This window comes from Ailuropoda melanoleuca, chromosome 13, assembly GCF_002007445.2.
Source record: "Ailuropoda melanoleuca isolate Jingjing chromosome 13, ASM200744v2, whole genome shotgun sequence".
NCBI classification, from domain to species: Eukaryota; Metazoa; Chordata; class Mammalia; order Carnivora; family Ursidae; genus Ailuropoda; species Ailuropoda melanoleuca.
This window is the reverse complement of record NC_048230.1, coordinates 10,740,207-10,757,489: the sequence shown is the minus strand read 5'-3', so window position 1 is coordinate 10,757,489 and position 17,283 is coordinate 10,740,207. Positions and strand designations below refer to the sequence as shown.

The 17,283-nt window shown below is 50.2% G+C and overlaps 2 protein-coding genes across 2 annotated transcripts in view; both read left to right on the top strand.

Moving 5' to 3' along the window:
* The first annotated feature begins 257 nt into the window (after positions 1 to 257).
* LHX1 (LIM homeobox 1) lies at positions 258 to 6,022 on the top strand. Its single transcript, XM_002923376.4, has 5 exons — positions 258 to 483; positions 2,411 to 2,637; positions 2,734 to 3,011; positions 4,408 to 4,573; positions 4,916 to 6,022. The coding sequence occupies exons 1-5, from the start codon at positions 314 to 316 to the stop codon at positions 5,293 to 5,295; spliced, it is 1,221 nt and encodes a 406-aa protein (XP_002923422.2). The 5' UTR covers positions 258 to 313; the 3' UTR covers positions 5,296 to 6,022.
* Positions 6,023 to 11,068: 5,046 nt separating this feature from the next.
* Positions 11,069 to 17,283, top strand: part of AATF (apoptosis antagonizing transcription factor) — a 98,397-nt gene continuing 92,182 nt past the window's right edge. The window contains exons 1-4 of the mRNA XM_011231911.3: positions 11,069 to 11,311; positions 12,265 to 12,447; positions 15,064 to 15,495; positions 15,949 to 16,086. Coding sequence (XP_011230213.1) covers positions 11,227 to 11,311; positions 12,265 to 12,447; positions 15,064 to 15,495; positions 15,949 to 16,086 — 838 coding nt within the window. The 5' untranslated portion in view covers positions 11,069 to 11,226. The remainder of the gene's footprint in view (positions 11,312 to 12,264; positions 12,448 to 15,063; positions 15,496 to 15,948; positions 16,087 to 17,283) is intronic.

The window sequence follows — 17,283 nt, the reverse complement described above, 5'->3', positions numbered from 1 at the left end:
TCCGCGGGCTCTGGGCAGAAGAGTCGCTTTCTCCCCCACCAGAGACTCTTCCTTGCCCCAGGAGCTGTAGCGGTGCTGCTGTGCCCCGGGGCCCTGGGACTCCCAGGCTGCACACTCCACTGAGGTGCCCTCCGCTCCCCATCGGCCTCCTTTTCACCCCCTTTTGAGTTCCTGGTGCAGGTTTTGGCTTGCACCCCCAGTGTGTCTCCTCTTTTTGGAGGGGCTGGGAGCTCTTGCTGACGTCTTCAGGAGTCATCCCCTAGGCTCTACCTGCTCTTCTCTCTCCCGGCCTCACCCGACCAAACCAAAGACCATGGTGCACTGTGCCGGCTGCAAAAGGCCCATCCTGGACCGCTTCCTCTTGAACGTGCTGGACAGGGCCTGGCATGTCAAGTGCGTCCAGTGCTGTGAATGTAAATGCAACCTGACCGAGAAGTGCTTCTCCCGGGAAGGCAAGCTCTACTGCAAGAACGACTTTTTCCGGTGAGTACTTCCCTGGCGCGCCTCTGCTGCTCCCTCCCTGCGGGCCCTTCCCGGCCAGCTTCGGATCAGAGGTCAGCGTGGCCGAAGCAACCGCGTTAGGAGCAGCCTTGGAGAGGGCAGCCAAGTCCCACAGGCACCCACCTCTTCGCCAGCTGGCGTGCTGGGCGCCCGGGACACGGCCCTGCTTGCGTCCTGAAAATTGTGGGTCTCGGCTTAGCTGCACGTGCCTGGGAAGAAAGGGTGCGAGTGGGCTTGAGCCCAGGAGCCCCTCCAAGCTTAGAAGGAGGCAGCACAGCCCTGGGGGTTGTAACCCCAGCTGCTGTCTTTCCCCCTCTCACAGAGCTCTCCAGCAACTGCATTCTCCGAGCCGCCCAGGTTGCTCGCCCTCCTGGCTAAGCTTAGAAGCCCGGGCTAGATCCATGCCACTGCTTTCCATCTCCAAAAGATCTTGGCGGGAAGTGCCGAGGCTTTTGCGTTGGAGTGTGTGAGTCCCTTGCTTTGGCGGCGAAAGGGAAAAACTCTGCCCTAATGCCTACGGTGCACATTCCACGGTGTTCTTGAAACCCCGACCGGCCTCCAAGCGCTGGCCTGGGCAAACTGCACCGTGCCTGTGAAATGCCCCAGGGCTCCAGCCTCCGGGAAGACCTTTCCCCTCCGCCTAGAGGCTGCCTGGGTTGGCGGGAGGATCGGCCTCCGCCCAATGTGAACCTCGGCTTTGTGGCGGAGGCTCTGCTCGGAGATCTCCTAAGCACTGCCCGCCGTCCCCTTGTCCCACCTTCTTGCCGAAACCGGGAAAAACCCAGGCCTGGCTCGCCTGAGCCGGGACTTCTCCAGGCGCCCCTCCTTCGTTTAGCATTTTAATTTTTTCTCTTAAATGTACTATCTTACCACAAAACCCACACAAACACAAAAGTCAACTGAGAAGAACAGGAGCAAATGCGAATTTTAATTCCTCTGTACTGGTTTGAAACCTCCCAGTTTACTCGGTTGACTTGGTCTCTGCTCTCCTCTGAGTTTTTGGTGACAGATCAAACTGGGAGGGGGTGGGGGTGCGAAACCATCCGGGTCGCTTTGCTCAGAGGCTCAGAACGCTCTGTCCCCAACGCTGCCCCCGGAAGCGTGTCTCTGATTGCGGGGAACCATGGAGAAAAGCGCTGTGCAGACTGGTATCGCCGGGAGCAAGCGCAGGCTGAGCCTCCGAACCTCGGCCGGCCGCGCCTGGTGTCCCCAATACTGGCTGGAGGCGAACCGGAGAACGGCGAACGGTGCCAGCTGCCAGTGGGCCTCGGAGGCCTGGCTCCCGCAAAGCGCAGCCCGGGACGTAGAGCCCTGCGGTGGCTCTAGCTTGCGCCAGCCGGCTGGGCTTTGGGCTTGAACGTGGCGGCGGCCGAGCTGCAGCCGTCTGCGCGCTCCGCGGCTGTTTCTTTACCCGCGGCGGGACTGGACCTTGTCAACCCTCAACCTACGCGCGGGTCCTTTTGCGGTGAGAGCGATGCTAGGGGAGAAAAGCGGCAATCGGGACGCGTTTACATGGAACTCTAATTAGAATTTGACTGTTCTCTGAATCTAATAGGGAAATAAGTGCCTCCCTCCCCCTTCCAATCGCCGCCTTGACGCCTTCTTCCGCAGGCGCTCTTTTCTTCTGGGACAACACTGGGCATGAGGCTGGGGGGGGCGGAGGGCAGCTCGAGCCCCTCGCTCTCATTCTAACCAAGTGTATCTCCTCACTGATTTTTCACTGGTGCCCCGCGCCCTCTCCTCCCTTTTTGCCTGCTCGATCGGCATTCTGCCTCTTTTTGGCTGTCTTTCTTCTTTTCCTTCTTCCTCTTCTTCTTCCTCCACTTTCTATTTCTCTTTCTCTATCTTCTTTTTCCTGGCCTCTGTTCTCCCCCTGCCCTTCGCCAATCCATCCTCTCCCATCCCGCAGGTGTTTCGGTACCAAATGCGCGGGCTGCGCACAGGGCATCTCCCCTAGCGACCTGGTGCGGAGAGCGCGGAGCAAAGTGTTTCATCTAAACTGCTTCACCTGCATGATGTGTAACAAGCAGCTCTCCACTGGCGAGGAGCTCTATATCATCGACGAGAACAAATTTGTCTGCAAAGAGGATTACCTAAGCAACAGCAGCGTCGCCAAAGAGAACAGTCTCCACTCAGGTGAGGCCCCAATTCCCAGCTCGCTAGGGGCGGACGGGTCCTGGGGGAGGAAGGCCCACTGAGGCCGCTGCTCACCTGTCCCTTCCCTCTCCGCAGCCACCACAGGCAGTGACCCCAGTTTGTCTCCAGACTCCCAAGACCCATCACAGGATGATGCCAAGGACTCGGAGAGCGCCAACGTATCGGACAAGGAAGGGGGCAGCAACGAGAATGACGACCAGAACCTGGGCGCCAAGCGGCGGGGGCCGCGCACCACCATCAAGGCGAAGCAGCTGGAAACTCTGAAGGCAGCCTTCGCTGCTACTCCCAAGCCCACGCGCCATATCCGGGAGCAGCTGGCTCAGGAGACTGGCCTCAACATGCGTGTCATCCAGGTCAGGGCCTGGGTGTGCCACTCAGTTCCCCCCCTTCCCATTCAGACCCACATGGCTCCTCTAGGCAGGCACCCAGGCCAAGCTGGGGCAACCCAGCCCCAAAGAGGGGAGTGCGTCCTGGGAGGCTGCAGTGGGGAGGACTGGAGAGGACCAGACACACCCCTACCCTGTTGACCTGTGCTGTGCTGCCCCATTGCGTAGGGCATCTGGAAATCCCTAGGCTCCCTCCATTTCCCAATTCGAAGCTGGTGATGGTACTGGCAGAGAGGGAGGGCTGGGGAGCTCAGCATGAGGCTGGAGGAGGGGACATTGTTGGACACTGCTAGGGAGTTAGGACCCTTTCTTCTGCACCACCCACCTAGTTTGGAAGGAGCCCAGAGGTCTCTGAACATGCCAGAATTAATCAGTTCCACTGGCTTCTCCACAACACAGATCATCCTCTGTGTCCCCCACCTACTTCGTGGGTCTCTTGCCTCAGTTAGACAAGCCCCAGAGCAGAGACATCTTCTCCAGAGAGAGATGGGGCGTCCTGGTTTGAAGGGGAGAGTCCTGGGTTGGAGTCAGCTCAGCCTCTGGCGGTCTAGAGTGGGGTAGGGACAGGAGGTGGACATCTGGGCATCTGTGCCAGTGTGTTGTGAGGACTTGGGGCTGTATGTGATTTGGGCCTGAATCTCCCGCCCAAGGTTAGGTGTCTGGTTCACCTGCGGAGGCTCTGTGAGGATGTGGTAGACGTGCCTGGGAAGCTGAGTGTGCCTGGGCACCGAGGCAGGCTGCCCTCCACCAGAGGCCTTGCGGCCCCTGGGAGGCTGTGCCAACGTGTGCATAGTGAATGGAAGGTTGCATGTCTGTGTCCTTGTCAGTGAGAGGCTGTGGATAAGTATATTTGGCACTGGGAGACTTGCGTGGATTTGAAAAGGAGATTGTGGGTTTGGGTGTCACTATCATTGGTAGACTGAGTGTCAACAGGAGGCTGTTTAGTTCTCTGTCACGATCATGCGGGGGAGGGGGCTGCCAGGAACCGTGAACGGGAAGCTGCGTGTGTCTGACACTATTTGGGGAGGCTGAGTGTCTATGTGGGTACAGCCCCCAGAAGCTGTGACAGTGTGACTGTTGGAAACAACTCCAACTGCCTCACGTCGGGCAGGGAGGCTTGTCCAGGTTCCCGGTCGGGAATCCCGTACATCATTGGCTCCCGGGACGCCCCTCGCGGCCCTACTCGGAGACATAACCCCACACACAAAACCCAACATAACACAACACAACACAACACACACACTCGGAGCGCTAAGTCGAGCTAGCGGTTGGAGGGGTTAGGGGCCGATCGGCCGCTCACCTGAAGTGGGGGTGGGGGTGGGGAGGATCTCCGGGGCCTCACTTCGGCGCGTGTGTGCTTCAGGTCTGGTTCCAGAACAGACGCTCCAAGGAACGGAGGATGAAGCAGTTGAGCGCGCTGGGCGCCAGGCGCCACGCCTTCTTCCGCAGTCCGCGCCGGATGCGGCCGCTCGTGGACCGCCTGGAGCCGGGCGAGCTCATCCCCAACGGGCCCTTCTCCTTCTACGGAGGTGAGTGTGCCGCCGAGTGGCAGGGCGCGGCCAGCCGGGGTTGGCTTCGTTGGAAGCGGGGGGCGGTGCGGGAGGCGCTTCTGGTTCTTGAGAGAAGTGGCGAGTGGGGGAGAGATGGAGAAGGTTGGGGAGTAAATCAGGGGTCGGTAGTCGAGACCGAGGGCCGAATTCCCGACGGTGAACGAGGCAGGTGGTCTGGTAGGGAGCAGCTCCAGTGTTTGCACCAGGCCTCCTCCCGGCTGCCAGCCCCCGCAGGGGGAGACCCCCCACCGCGAGTTCCGCGTGTTGCCTCTCACGTCCTTCCTGCTCAGCCCTGACATCCTCCGCCCCGCTGCTCCGCAGATTACCAGGGCGAGTACTACGGGCCCGGGGGCAACTACGACTTCTTCCCCCAAGGCCCCCCGTCCTCGCAGGCGCAGACGCCAGTGGACCTGCCCTTCGTGCCGTCGTCCGGGCCCTCCGGGACGCCCCTGGGCGGCCTGGAGCACCCGCTGCCCGGCCACCACCCGTCGAGCGAGGCGCAGCGGTTCACCGACATCCTGGCGCATCCCCCCGGGGACTCGCCCAGCCCTGAGCCCAGCCTGCCTGGCCCTCTACACTCAATGTCGGCGGAGGTCTTCGGGCCCAGCCCGCCCTTCTCAACGCTGTCGGTCAACGGCGGGGCGAGCTATGGGAACCACCTGTCTCACCCCCCCGAAATGAACGAGGCGGCCGTGTGGTAGCGGGACCTCGCACGGTCCGCGGAGTTGGTGGTTGTACAGAAATGAACCTTTATTTAAGAAAAATAGAAAAAAGAAGAAAAAAAACATAAAAAAACAACTCACCCCCCCACACACTTCCTTCAGCCTCGGGGACCATTTTCTGTCTGGGGAGTCCGGATGGGAAAGGGGGACAAGAAACAGGATCCAAATCCGCCTGGAGGTAGAACTGGGATCCGTGCGCTGGCTGGCAAGGTGCAGAACTGGGGTTCCTGAAGGGAAATGCAGACCTCTCCCCATCTTCCACCTGGACCCGGTTGCGGGGACAGACTCCCCGAGCGCGCGCGCCTGGCCAGAGGGCGGCACAGGAACACCCACGGCGGCCACGGGGGCGCACAGCCAGTGGTGACGCCAGGAGCCGCGGCGAGGGAGGCGGAGAGGCACAGCCGGGTGAGGGAGGTGGAGCAGCCCGGGCCACTCCCGGGCCGGCCAAGAGGGTTCTGGCTCCGAGAATCTCTCACTAGTGTTGTCTCAGTGTTCAGGAACCGCGACAACGAACTCTTATAGCTTCAGAAACGCCGACCCGCTGTGCATAAGGTGGGACTATATATATATATATATTTTGCCTATCTGGGTTTTTGGTTTTTGTTTTTGCCAAAATTGCAAAATTCTAAATGTAAAGCCCTCAGTATCAACTCTTCTACCTTCACAAAGCTCTACACACACACACACACACACACACACACACACACACACACACCCTGGATAGGAAGGTCTCCAGCCAGACCTCTCAGTAAAATGACTTGAACATCAACTGTACAAGAAAGTATTCTACCTTCACACATACAAAAAAAAAAAAAGTTAAAAAAAAAGACTATTGAACTAAAAACAGTCAACTGTTTACGTATAATGTTAAATTCAGGAGTTCAGTGTTTTATTAATATATCCTGTTTTGAAACCTCTTGTTCAAAAACAAAATGTTTTGAGCAATCAACCAAAATTGTTCATTTTCTTTTCCTGTAGATGTTCTGACAGATTTGCAGGGCTCACAGCTCACTGTGCTAGTATGTAAAAAGGTGTTGTTTACACAAGGCAAAGAGAAAACATGATATTCAGACACTTGCCAAATAGAATAATTATAGCACAAATACTGTAAAGGTGCCTGGCACCACAACCTGAGAAAGTGTTAAAAAAAAAAAAGTGTTACAAGGTTTAAAAAAACATCTTTGCTAATTTTTAGTCCTGTTGAACATTCATGGAATTGTTAATATGACTTATATAGACCCACACAGGTTTTATTTTTGTGTCTTTAAAATAAAAGTCCAAAATATTTAAATTTTATGGTCAAATATGCAGTCAACAGCTGCTACTTTTTTCTTTATATATTAAATTTCTCATATGTCTTTTATTGTTCTGATAAACCTAAGCTTGTGTGACCTCCAGTGCATATTAGACCATTCACTGTATGAAAGAAAACATGTTGAATAAATTTGTGAGTTTTTAATAAAAATAGAAAATCTGATGTTTAGATAATCGGTGTGTTATTTGTTGTTTTAAGAAGTAGAGGGGAGGCCTGCTGGGGAGCTGAATGGCCCCTCAGAAGCCTGGAGGAAGAGAGGCAGAAGTGGGGTATCTTTTTACCATGGCTGTGGCTGAATCCCCTTGCTAATGCCAGTCTAGCTTTTCTCTGTGGCTTCCTGCTGTTATTAACTACGGATTTGCATTCTGTGGGTTTAACTGATATAGTTGAAGAGATATTTGCTGATAAGTTAATATAGAATTTGAAATAGAAATCAAATCCAGGGCTAAAAATGAGTGCTCCCAGTATGATTAGGCATGAGATCCCATGCACTCCATCTATCCCCAATTCTGCACATGTGAAACTGGACTTGGGAAAGTCAGTTACCTGTAAATATATAGTTAGAAGCCGTCCTTTTCAGTTTCAATTCACTTCCCATAGATAATCCTGCTCTCTAATTTGGCGGTTTAAAAGATAATATAAAATGAATGTATAGTAAAGCTAGAAATTAAATACTTTAATCCCTTTCAGGGAACTGACGTGAAGTAGTTGTTTTATAGTGTTTGTTACATTTGAAGTTTCCTAGAGGAAAAACTATTTTGCCTGGCACAAGAGACATACTACCTTTCTCTAAAAGATGAGCAAAAAATAACCAATATAGAAATCAAATTTCGCCTGGGAGTTGCCAATACATTCTGAAAAGTACTTCAACCCCTTCCAAGCCTTCATTAAACATGGAAGGAATTTAAATATTTATCTACTGTGGAATGCGTGTGTGTTTTAAATATTAGATGCTAGTAGAGTTCCCGAATTTCTTTTCTATATCACCTAGATTGCAGTCTGGATTATTTATTTCGTTTTAAAAATCAAAGGTTTTACATTAAATGATATGTAATTTTCACTGTCATCTTCATATTTTGTTAAGACCCAACCAAGTGTATCTTTCCTGCAGGAAAGGCTTTAAAATAAGCAATATTTCACCGCATCCGTATGACGGTTTGTCTAATGGGGAAGACTATCAGGGAGGAACCTGACAGTGTTCTTTCAGAAATCCAAATTTATGAAATACGGGGAGACTTTTGAAACTCCTAGCCTCTGCATGCAGCACAATTCTTTATCTGCTTTGTATGCAATCCCTGGATCGGCTGTTTTTGCCCTTTTAGCATTCATATACATTAAATCACGGACAACTTATTCATTATAGCCATCCCCTTTAAAGACATTCATTTAACTGAACGTATGCTTATGGGAAGCTGCATTTTTCCTATCAGGGCTGCTGAATTATTTAGCAGCTTTATTGTGGAATCGGGTACGTGTTAAGAAGCGTTTTGAGTTGGGCGCTCAGTGTGGACTTATTTCATCTCTCGGACTCCGTGGCAACAGGGCAGCCCTTCGCTCTTGGCTCTGTATTACTGAACCCTAACAAATACCTGAACAGGTGGCAAAGCTTAGCAGTCAAATTGGAAGCCTCCTGAGAGGAAGAGGTCTAGAAATATCAGGGACCATTCTTGCCATCAGAGCAGCACTGGCCCTAAGGCGCAGAGAGGCGCTGAGCCATCCGCAGGCGGCACCTGGGGGCTCCCAGGAGAGGCTCCAGGGCCGTGGAGGAGTACCAAGGCGGTCCCCTCTCTCCTAGGACTGCAGTCTCCTCTCCAGTTGGGCCTGGCAGTTAGCTTTTTCCCTGGGGCCATCTTAAAGCTGTCACCTCTGTGCCTCTGGCCATCTGCCCTCAGGGTTCCAACCTGCCCTGGGCTAGGGAGCCAAAGCTCACCCACCCAACTTCCCCAGGCTGGAGGAGATTGGGGGCTGCTTTTAGGGGTAGACAAGGTCGGGGAACTATACATGGAGAGCCAGGACTGGCATTGGCAGGGACTTGGGACCTGGGGATTGATGGCATTTGAGAAGGGAGGCAGGCAAGAACCTGGTTTTCCTAAACTCCTGAAACACCCCGTCATCAGAAAAGTTGATTGGGACAATGGTGGGGGGGGGAGTGGTAATCCAATGTCACCCCTGCCCATCTTCTGCTATTCCTACATCTGTCTGTCATTTTGCAGCCTTTAGACAGGCAGAGAACTGTGTACCAGGAGACCCTCTGACCTCCTCTGGAGAGGACTGTTCTTTTTGGAGAGTGCTCCCATTTATTGCCATCCCTCTGGCCATCAAATCTGCTCTCATCCCCGGAGCAGTCAGAGGCTTAAGTTTCTTCTAGGAGGTATAGCCTTTGAAATATCCTCTCTTGTAGTCCACCCTCCATCTCCAGACTGGTTCCCAACAGGAAACCCTTTCTCCCTTCTCAAGATACTAGAATGAAAGCAGGAAGGGCCCCCTAGAGAGAGCATTTAAGAGGGTGCTCCCCACCCCGTGCCTCAACTTCTCTCTGTTGCATATTAAGTCCCAGAATTCTTTCCTCTGGCCTCCCCTCCCTACCCTCAGTATGGATTAAGAAAGCAGGAGGAACTTTTTGGGGGCCCTGGGATCTGTGTGACTGGAGTAGAGTAGTCTTGATTCCTACTTCCAAAGTCTTCCCAAGTCAGTGGGGACCAGGACAGAGAAGAGAGAGTAGGGAAGCAGAACTTGGCATTTTCTGCCCAGAATCATCCACCAGTGTCCTGTTTGCATGACAGCATAGAAGTGGTCTCTGACCTGTCTTGCCTCCCTCCCCCTTTTCTCCCTTTTCTTTACCCTGAAGGCAAGGATTCTAAGCACTATTGTTCAAAATAGGAAGGGAAGAGGATTGGGGGAGGTAGTTTCCTAAATGTGGAGAGAAACATTTTGTCCTTTGAAGCCCAAGGGGCTGGTTCCCTGTTGCAGCCTGAGGGGCATGCTTTTGCTCTGGAGGTCCAAGACTGCAGGCACCAGACTGCAATTACAGGGGAGAGGTTAACAAAAACAAACAAACAAACAAAGCTGTTTTCTAGCCTGAATTATCTTGCTGCTGATAAAAAGCAGTTTTCTTTTGCCTTAGTCCCCATCCTAGCCTGTCATTTTTTCCCTTTCCTGTTTGTGGGGGTCTATCCTATGACAGGTTCTCCTTCCCCTCTTGCAACCACTTAAGAAGGGGACATGAAATAAGCCTCACTAAAGTGATGGACTCTCATTGCTCTTGACCCTGAGGGCACATTAAGACTGTGAAAGTCAGGGACCCTCACTTCCCTTAAGATCCACAGGAAACACGGGTGAGCTGAGGGTTCCTAGGCTGTTCGGCTGTGGGATCCAACTGGCCTGGAACCCTTAACACTCTTTTCTGGACTCTTTTCATACAGTTTCTGTTTTGGAGGTTCTAGGTTTCTACAGGTGACCTCAAACAGATGCTGGAAGGATAGATCACTTTGAACACACCCTCATCATCCGTTATTGCCATTTCTGTTTACAAGTTTGTCTGCCCCCCTGGGCTGATCACCTTCAGGAGAGAATTTAATTTGCTCATCTTTGTATCCCATCTACCAGTGCCTGCCACACAGCGGGCACTTAGGGAACGCTTCATGAAGGAGAGAGAATATAAAGGGATTGTATCTTTCCGTGTGACTGGGTGTAATTAAATTGATCCTTTTAAGTCTTTATATTCTGAGTCTACTACCTGTGCCCATCTAATGGTAGACGTGAGTTTTTCTGCATTTGTGCACCAGTTTCAAGTGTCTGAGTATGCCTTCATCTTTGAACAGATATCAGTAATGAGGGTATGGAGTAGAGCAATCACCACCACCCCCTTTTCCCTAAGACAAGGCTACTTGGAGAAACTACAGAATTGATCTTTATTTATGAACAGTAGGAGCGATTTCTAATTATTCCTATTAATAACGACACCCACAGTCCGCCTCACACTTACACACGCACATCCCCGACGTAGGATTCTTAAATCCTGACCACGACGGGTCACAGGCGTGTGCCCGGCCCCCAGACTCCTCCAACTTGTTAAATGACAAACCTGCTTTGGTCCCAGTCTGTGCGTGCTCGAAAGCGCACCTGAGGCTGGAGATGCTTACCCTTTACTCCCCTCTCTTTTTTAAATCAGCCACCATAGGCCATGGCCACACCACACTTTATTTCTAAGTGAATCTCGGGGAAAATCTTGAAGCGTATATTATGCAAGGGGACAAGGGTCGCGCGCATTGCAAAGTCTGTTCAGCGCCAGCGGCGGCCACGTGCCCTCGCGCGCTCCCAGACCGCCTCACACCCGCCCCCCCCCTCCGCGCACGCGCACGCGCGCCGGGACCCCGACAATCCCTACAGCCTTCCGCCTTCTTCCTAGCAACGCCCGTAGTGACACGCTGGCCCCGCCCCCTCCCGGAAGTGGCCTGCTGGAGCGAGAGCTGGGTTCTGCGCGGTCCCTGGCTGTTCTGGGCGGTAGTCTCCCGGCGACAGGGCCCGGCGAGGAGAGAGCGACCGGGCCGGGGCTGCACACTGACGAGCGCGGCGCGGAGCGAGACCTGGTGACGATGGCGGGGCCGCTGGCGCTGCAGCTGGAACAGTTGTTGAACCCGCGCCCGCGCGAGGCGGATCCTGAGGCCGACCCAGAGGAGGGTGAGGCCTGACTGGGAAAAGGCCACGTGCGGAGCGGTGGGTCCGGCCCAGGGCAGACCGGGGCGGCGCGAGCGGGGCCGGCAGCCAGGCTTCTCCGCCTGCCCTTCTCGGCTCGCCGTGGCGCAGAGGAAAACATCCTCCCGGGAGGGCGGCCCCGGGCTCGGGAGGAGGGCTTCTGCTTCTTTCTGACCCGCACGCTAGACCGGGTGCTTGGGTGGGCGGAGCATCCCGGCGACTCAGGCTTCGAGGTCTGTTGCAGGGAACCCACGGTCTGGTAGTTGGCTGGAAGTTATCTTTCAGGATGCCTTTACTGGTATTGAGTTAGAAATGAGAAGGAAGTCTCAGCCTTTTTTTAAGACGTCCTGTCCCTGAGAACTTAACTTGGAGATTGAAGGAAGAAGTGGGATTCCGTGGTGCTGTTAATGCCTCCTTAGGCCTCAAGACACTTGCTCAGGGGCTGACGAATGAGACTGGTGCTCTGTAAGCTGGTGTTCAAGGTCTAGTTGGGAGTAATCCTGCTTTAGGCTGGAATCAGAGAAGTGTGAGCAAGGAAGAATAAGGAAGGATAAATGTGAGTGCTGGACCGTGTCTTAGGAATATTGGTTGAAGGAGCTTGGATAAGCTGAGCCAGGATAAGCAAACTCCCTTAGGGATGGGGTGGAGTGAGGATAGATGGCTGACTTAAAACATTTGAGCGACTGTCACAAATGGAAGAGGAATTAGGCTCGTTTTTATGATCCAAGGCATAGAAACATGTTCTTCTAGTAGGTGCAGAGGTCAGCTTTCTGTTCAGGAAGACCAGTAAGGTAGTGGTCTGTCTTGAAAGGTAATGAGTTTCCTGTTCCTAGAAGCTGGGATTTTGTAGAGTGTGAGTTAAAAGGGTTGGATAGGGTTACCATTAAAGTTCCTTCTAACCTGGAGATTCTGATTATTTTCCCACCCCTCCCCTACAGCCACTGCTGCCAGAGTGATTGACAGGTTTGATGAAGGAGAAGGTGATTTCCTGGTGGTGGGTAACATTAGAAAACTGGCATCAGCCTCCCTCTTGGACACAGACAAAAGGTATTCTGGCAGGGCTACCTCTAGAAAAGCTTGGAAGGAGGACCATTGGGAGCAGACTCTGCCAGGTTCATCTGGTGAGTAGACATTTGCATGGTACTTTCCCTTTCTTCCCTACTTTTTTGAGGTTAAATTTGTGTTTTTTTGTGGGTTTTGGTTTGTTTTTTGGTTTTTTTTGGGATTGTCACTGCAAGACTAGTCTGTGTGTGCCCCCACTTATTGTCTGAGGAGAGAATGATTTGGGCGTTAGAAAGGATCTTAAGAGGTACTTAATTTCAGTTCATAAGCAATCTAAAGCTCAGAGCCATTAAGTTTCTATAATTCTTATGTTTAGCCTAATGGTTCACCCTAAAATGGAGAGAAAAGGCAGTGCATATTGGGTATTGGAGAGGGCTATATGTTGAAAAAGAATGACATCTGACGAACAGGCTACTCATAGATTTTGACCCTTTTCCTTTGTTTTTTCTTTTCTTTCTTTTTTTTAAAGATTTTATTTATTAATTGGACAGAGAGAAACAGCCAGCAAGAGAGGGAACACAAGCAGGGGGAGTGGGAGAGGAAGAAGCAGGCTTCCAGAGGAGGAGCCTGATGTGGGGCTCGATCCCTTAACGCCGGGATCACGCCCTGAGCCAAAGACAGACGCTTAACGACTGCGCCACCCAGGCGCCCCTTCCTTTGGTTTTTCAAGTCTTGCATTGGGTCACTGTATAATTGTAATTTGTGAAGCTCATTTTTTGCCATTGTAAATATAGCATAATCCTTCCCTCTCCCCTTCAAGAGCCTTCGGAGAATGTGAGGATGTGAGCTTATAGGTTTAAAACATGATAAGTTTCTCAGTGGATTAAAGGAGGGGCTGGATATGGTGATTACTGAATGGATGCCATCTTTTTTTTCCTTTAGAGAGGTGTCATGTTGAGAATCCACAGATACTATAAAAGAAACTATCATTCAGGTCATGATACCCATGATTTGGCCTTTGATAAAGTTCTGGGGGCACCTGATAAGCTCATTTCACGTTCTTTGCCTAGAGAGTGATAAAAGGACCAGTCGTGAGACAAATATTTATTGGGCTTTTACCATATGTCAGGCATTGTGGTAAGTTCTTTAAGTGCTTAGAGACCGGAACACAACAAGTCTTCAAAAGATGTTACTGTTATCCTTACATGTATCATTTCATTTGATATTCCCAATAGTTTATGAAGTTGGTAGTATTTATCCCCATTTTACAGGGAAGGAAATTGAGGGACAGAATGGTTATGTAACTTGCTCTAGGTCATACAGCTAGTAAGCAGAAGAGCCAGGATTCAGATAAGGCAGTCCGACTCCAAGATCTATATTCTTTTTTTTTTTTTTAAAGATTTTATTTATTTATTTGACAGAGAGAGAGACAGCCAGCGAGACAGGGAACACAAGCAGGGGGAGTGGGAGAGGAAGAAGCAGGCTCACAGCAGAGGAGCCTGATGTGGGGCTCGAACCCATAACGCCGGGATCACGCCCTGAGCCGAAGGCAGATGCTTAACCGCTGTGCCACCCAGGCGCCCCAAGATCTATATTCTTAACTACTACTCTATGAATATACCTTAATCTGAGAAATGGCGCACATTTAAAGAACTTAAATGATTAATTTTTGCTATTTTTGCACTTAGTTTTTGTATTTATATTTTGACAGTCCTCTCCATGTCTTGAGATTATATATAGTTCTTTAAAGAAGTGCTGAAGACCTACCACATAAGCTGTTACATATGTTTAATCAATAAAATTATAATGTCTCCTTAACATGAAGCCAATTCCCCACCCTTTCAGGAGAGTTAGATGGATCCGTTTCCGTACACCGTGTACTAATGACACTGTAATGACAATAATGATATGAATGTTGGCAAGCATATCTACCACTCCCACCAGGCTATGAACCCCTCCCCACAGGTATTACATTCTGCTTGTCATTTCTTAGCTTTTATCTACACCTGGCTCATGATAGTTACTTAGTAAGTATTTAATAAATAGGCTACACTGGTGTGATAGAGATTGTACACTTGGGATGGTTAATGATAAATTATGTTTTTTCAGATGTAGGTTTGGGAAAAGTGTTAATTCCATTATTTGAAATCTTATCATTCTTCAAGGTCCAGACCAAAGGCTACCTCTTTCTTAAAAAGCCTTGTTTAAAGATTTTTTATTTATTTGACAGAGATAGAGACAGCCAGCGAAAGAGGGAACACAAGCAGGGGGAGTGGGAGAGGAAGAAGCAGGCTTATAGCAGAAGAGCCTGATGTGGGGCTCGATCCCAGAATGCTGGGATCACGCCCTGAGCCGAAGGCAGACGCTTAACCGCTGTGCCACCCAGGCGCCCCTAAAAAGCCTTGTTTAAATCTACTTGTCCCACACCTAAAATTTCTACCTTCTCTGGGTTATTGAAACTTTGTCAAGTCTTGTCTTTGTTACAGTTTCGAAGGGTCCGTTTTTCCCTTTAGAACCTTTCGTAGGGTAAGACCCATGTTTTGTTCATCTTTGCTTCTCCCTTTAGCATTTTAGAGATAGTAGATGGACAATAAATATTTGAATTGAATTGAGAACAATAATACATTTTATTTTTTTGGTGGATGCTGTAGTCCTTTATTTGAAATGAAAGATCCTGCCTAGTGTTTGTCTCAAAGTAACATCCATCTTTTTTCCTTCTTTCGTCCCTTGTTTAGACAAGGAGATATCTGATGAGGAAGAGTCTGGAGATGGAGATTCAGAGGGGCTGGGTCTGGAGGGATCCGATGAGGATGCCCTGAGTGCTGCTGAGGAAGAGGAGTATGATAATGACGGGGACAGTAGTCCAGCCTGGAAGAAGAGGGGCCGAGGCCGCCCTGGGAAAACACCGGGTTTTAGTGTCCAGAGCATCCGTGACTTTGAAAAATTCACCGAGGGAATGGATGACCTTGGTAGCAGTGAGGAAGAGGAAGATGAAGAGGAGGAGAGTGGCATGGAAGAAGGGGATGGGGAGGAAGACTCCTCAGGTGAGAGTGAGGAAGATAGGGCTGAAGACAGGAATAGTGGCGACGATGGTGTAGTGATGACCTTTTCCAGTGCCAAAGTTTCCGAGGAAGTGGAGAAAGGAAGAGCTGTGAAGAACCAGATAGGTTTGTCCATGGTTTTGCTATTTTCAGAGTGTCTGCATTTTATCTCCTGTTTGTTTGTTCTGGCTGTTCCCTCGCTCCTGTGTCCTTCCAATTAATTTGTGATATGCCTCACCTACCTAGAGGCCTGAAGTCCCAGTCTTCTCTGCTTAGCCAGTCATTTCTACACTGGGATGCTTAGCTGGTTCTGTTCTAGTCCTTTGGCAGCTGTGGGATATTGAAGAGAAAACAGTTTTCTCTTCTCTTTGGGCTTTAGCTTTCCCTCTCTCGTCTAGTAAATATTTGTTTCCAAGATACTGAATTTATTTCTTATAATGGCGAGTACTGTCATGGCAAGAAGCTCTGATAAAGCTGTGCTTTGTAGAGATTGGTGTGATTTCCTATCCCTGCACCCCCCCATCCCCCAACCTAGGAAGATTTTGTAACTGAGGAATGAAATTCCTTTTTCTTTCTCAGCACTGTGGGACCAGCTCTTGGAAGGAAGGATCAAGCTACAGAAAGCTCTGTTGACCACCAATCAGCTTCCTCAACCAGATGTTTTCCCTATTTTCAAGGACAAAGGTGGCCCAGAATTTGCCAGCGCCCTAAAAAATAGTAAGAATATTTATGCCATCTGGGGATACTTAGAACCACTGGGGTACATTGGGACACACTGAAATTGTGTTTTTAGCACCACAGAGTTGAAGAAGAGATTTGGTTTTAGTGACAATATGGTACAGAATAGTTTTTACCTTTTTTTTTTTTTTTAAAAAAAACAGCAATATAACTTACAAAATGAAGACAACTTGGATTGAAATGGATTGGGTACTTGAGTCATGTCTATTCCACTTTTCCTTCTTTTTTTTTTTTTTTTTTAAGATTTTATTCATTCACTTGAGAGAGAGGCAGAGCATAAGCAGGGGGAGAGGCAGAGAGAGAGGGAGAAGCAGACTCCCTTCTGAGCTGGGAGCCCAACATGGGGCTCAATCCCAGGACTTGAAGATCATGACCTGAGCCAAACGCAGATGCTTAACCATCTGAACCACCCAGGCGCTCCTCTTTTTTTTCTTTTTCTTTTTTTTAAAAAAGATTTTATTTATGTATTTATTTGAGAGAGTGGGGTGGGGGGTGGAAGGGAGCAGAGGGAGAGGGACAAGCAGACTTCCTGCTGCACATGGAGCCTAGTGCGGGGCCTGATCCCAGGACCCTGAGATCGTGACCTAAGCTGAAATCAAGAGTCAGACGCTCAACTGACTGAACCACCCAGGTGCCTCTGTTAGACTTTTGTCTTACTGCCTTTACTTCTTCCCCCTTCCCTTGCCTTTCTGAGTTACTTTTTTAAGTAACTCAAAACTCTATTTGCAAACCCGCTGATACAGAGCAAAAGAGAGAATGAATGGCTGATCCCTGTTCATTTTGGTAGTATTGTGCTTACAAGATGCTTTTCTTTGTTGGGAGGTTTCTACAAAACATGCTAAGACAGTCTTATTTATATCTCTCTTCGGGTTGCATAGAGTGAGCCAAGGTGATAACTGCAGAGGGAGGAAAAAGTTTTGGGAGAGAATTGCCGAGCTGTAAAGCCCAAGAATTGTAGAAGAGGGATTTAGAAATTACTTGGTTTGCAGTCCCCTCATTTTACAGATGAGAAAACCAGGCCCCAGAGAGAATGAGTTGCCCAAGGTTATAGAGCTTGCTTATGCACGGCAAACCAGACTCCACCGTTCCTGCCTTTACTGTTGAGAAGTCTTCCTTTTGGGGCGCCTGGGTGGCACGGCGGTTAAGCGTCTGCCTTCGGCTCAGGGCGTGATCCCG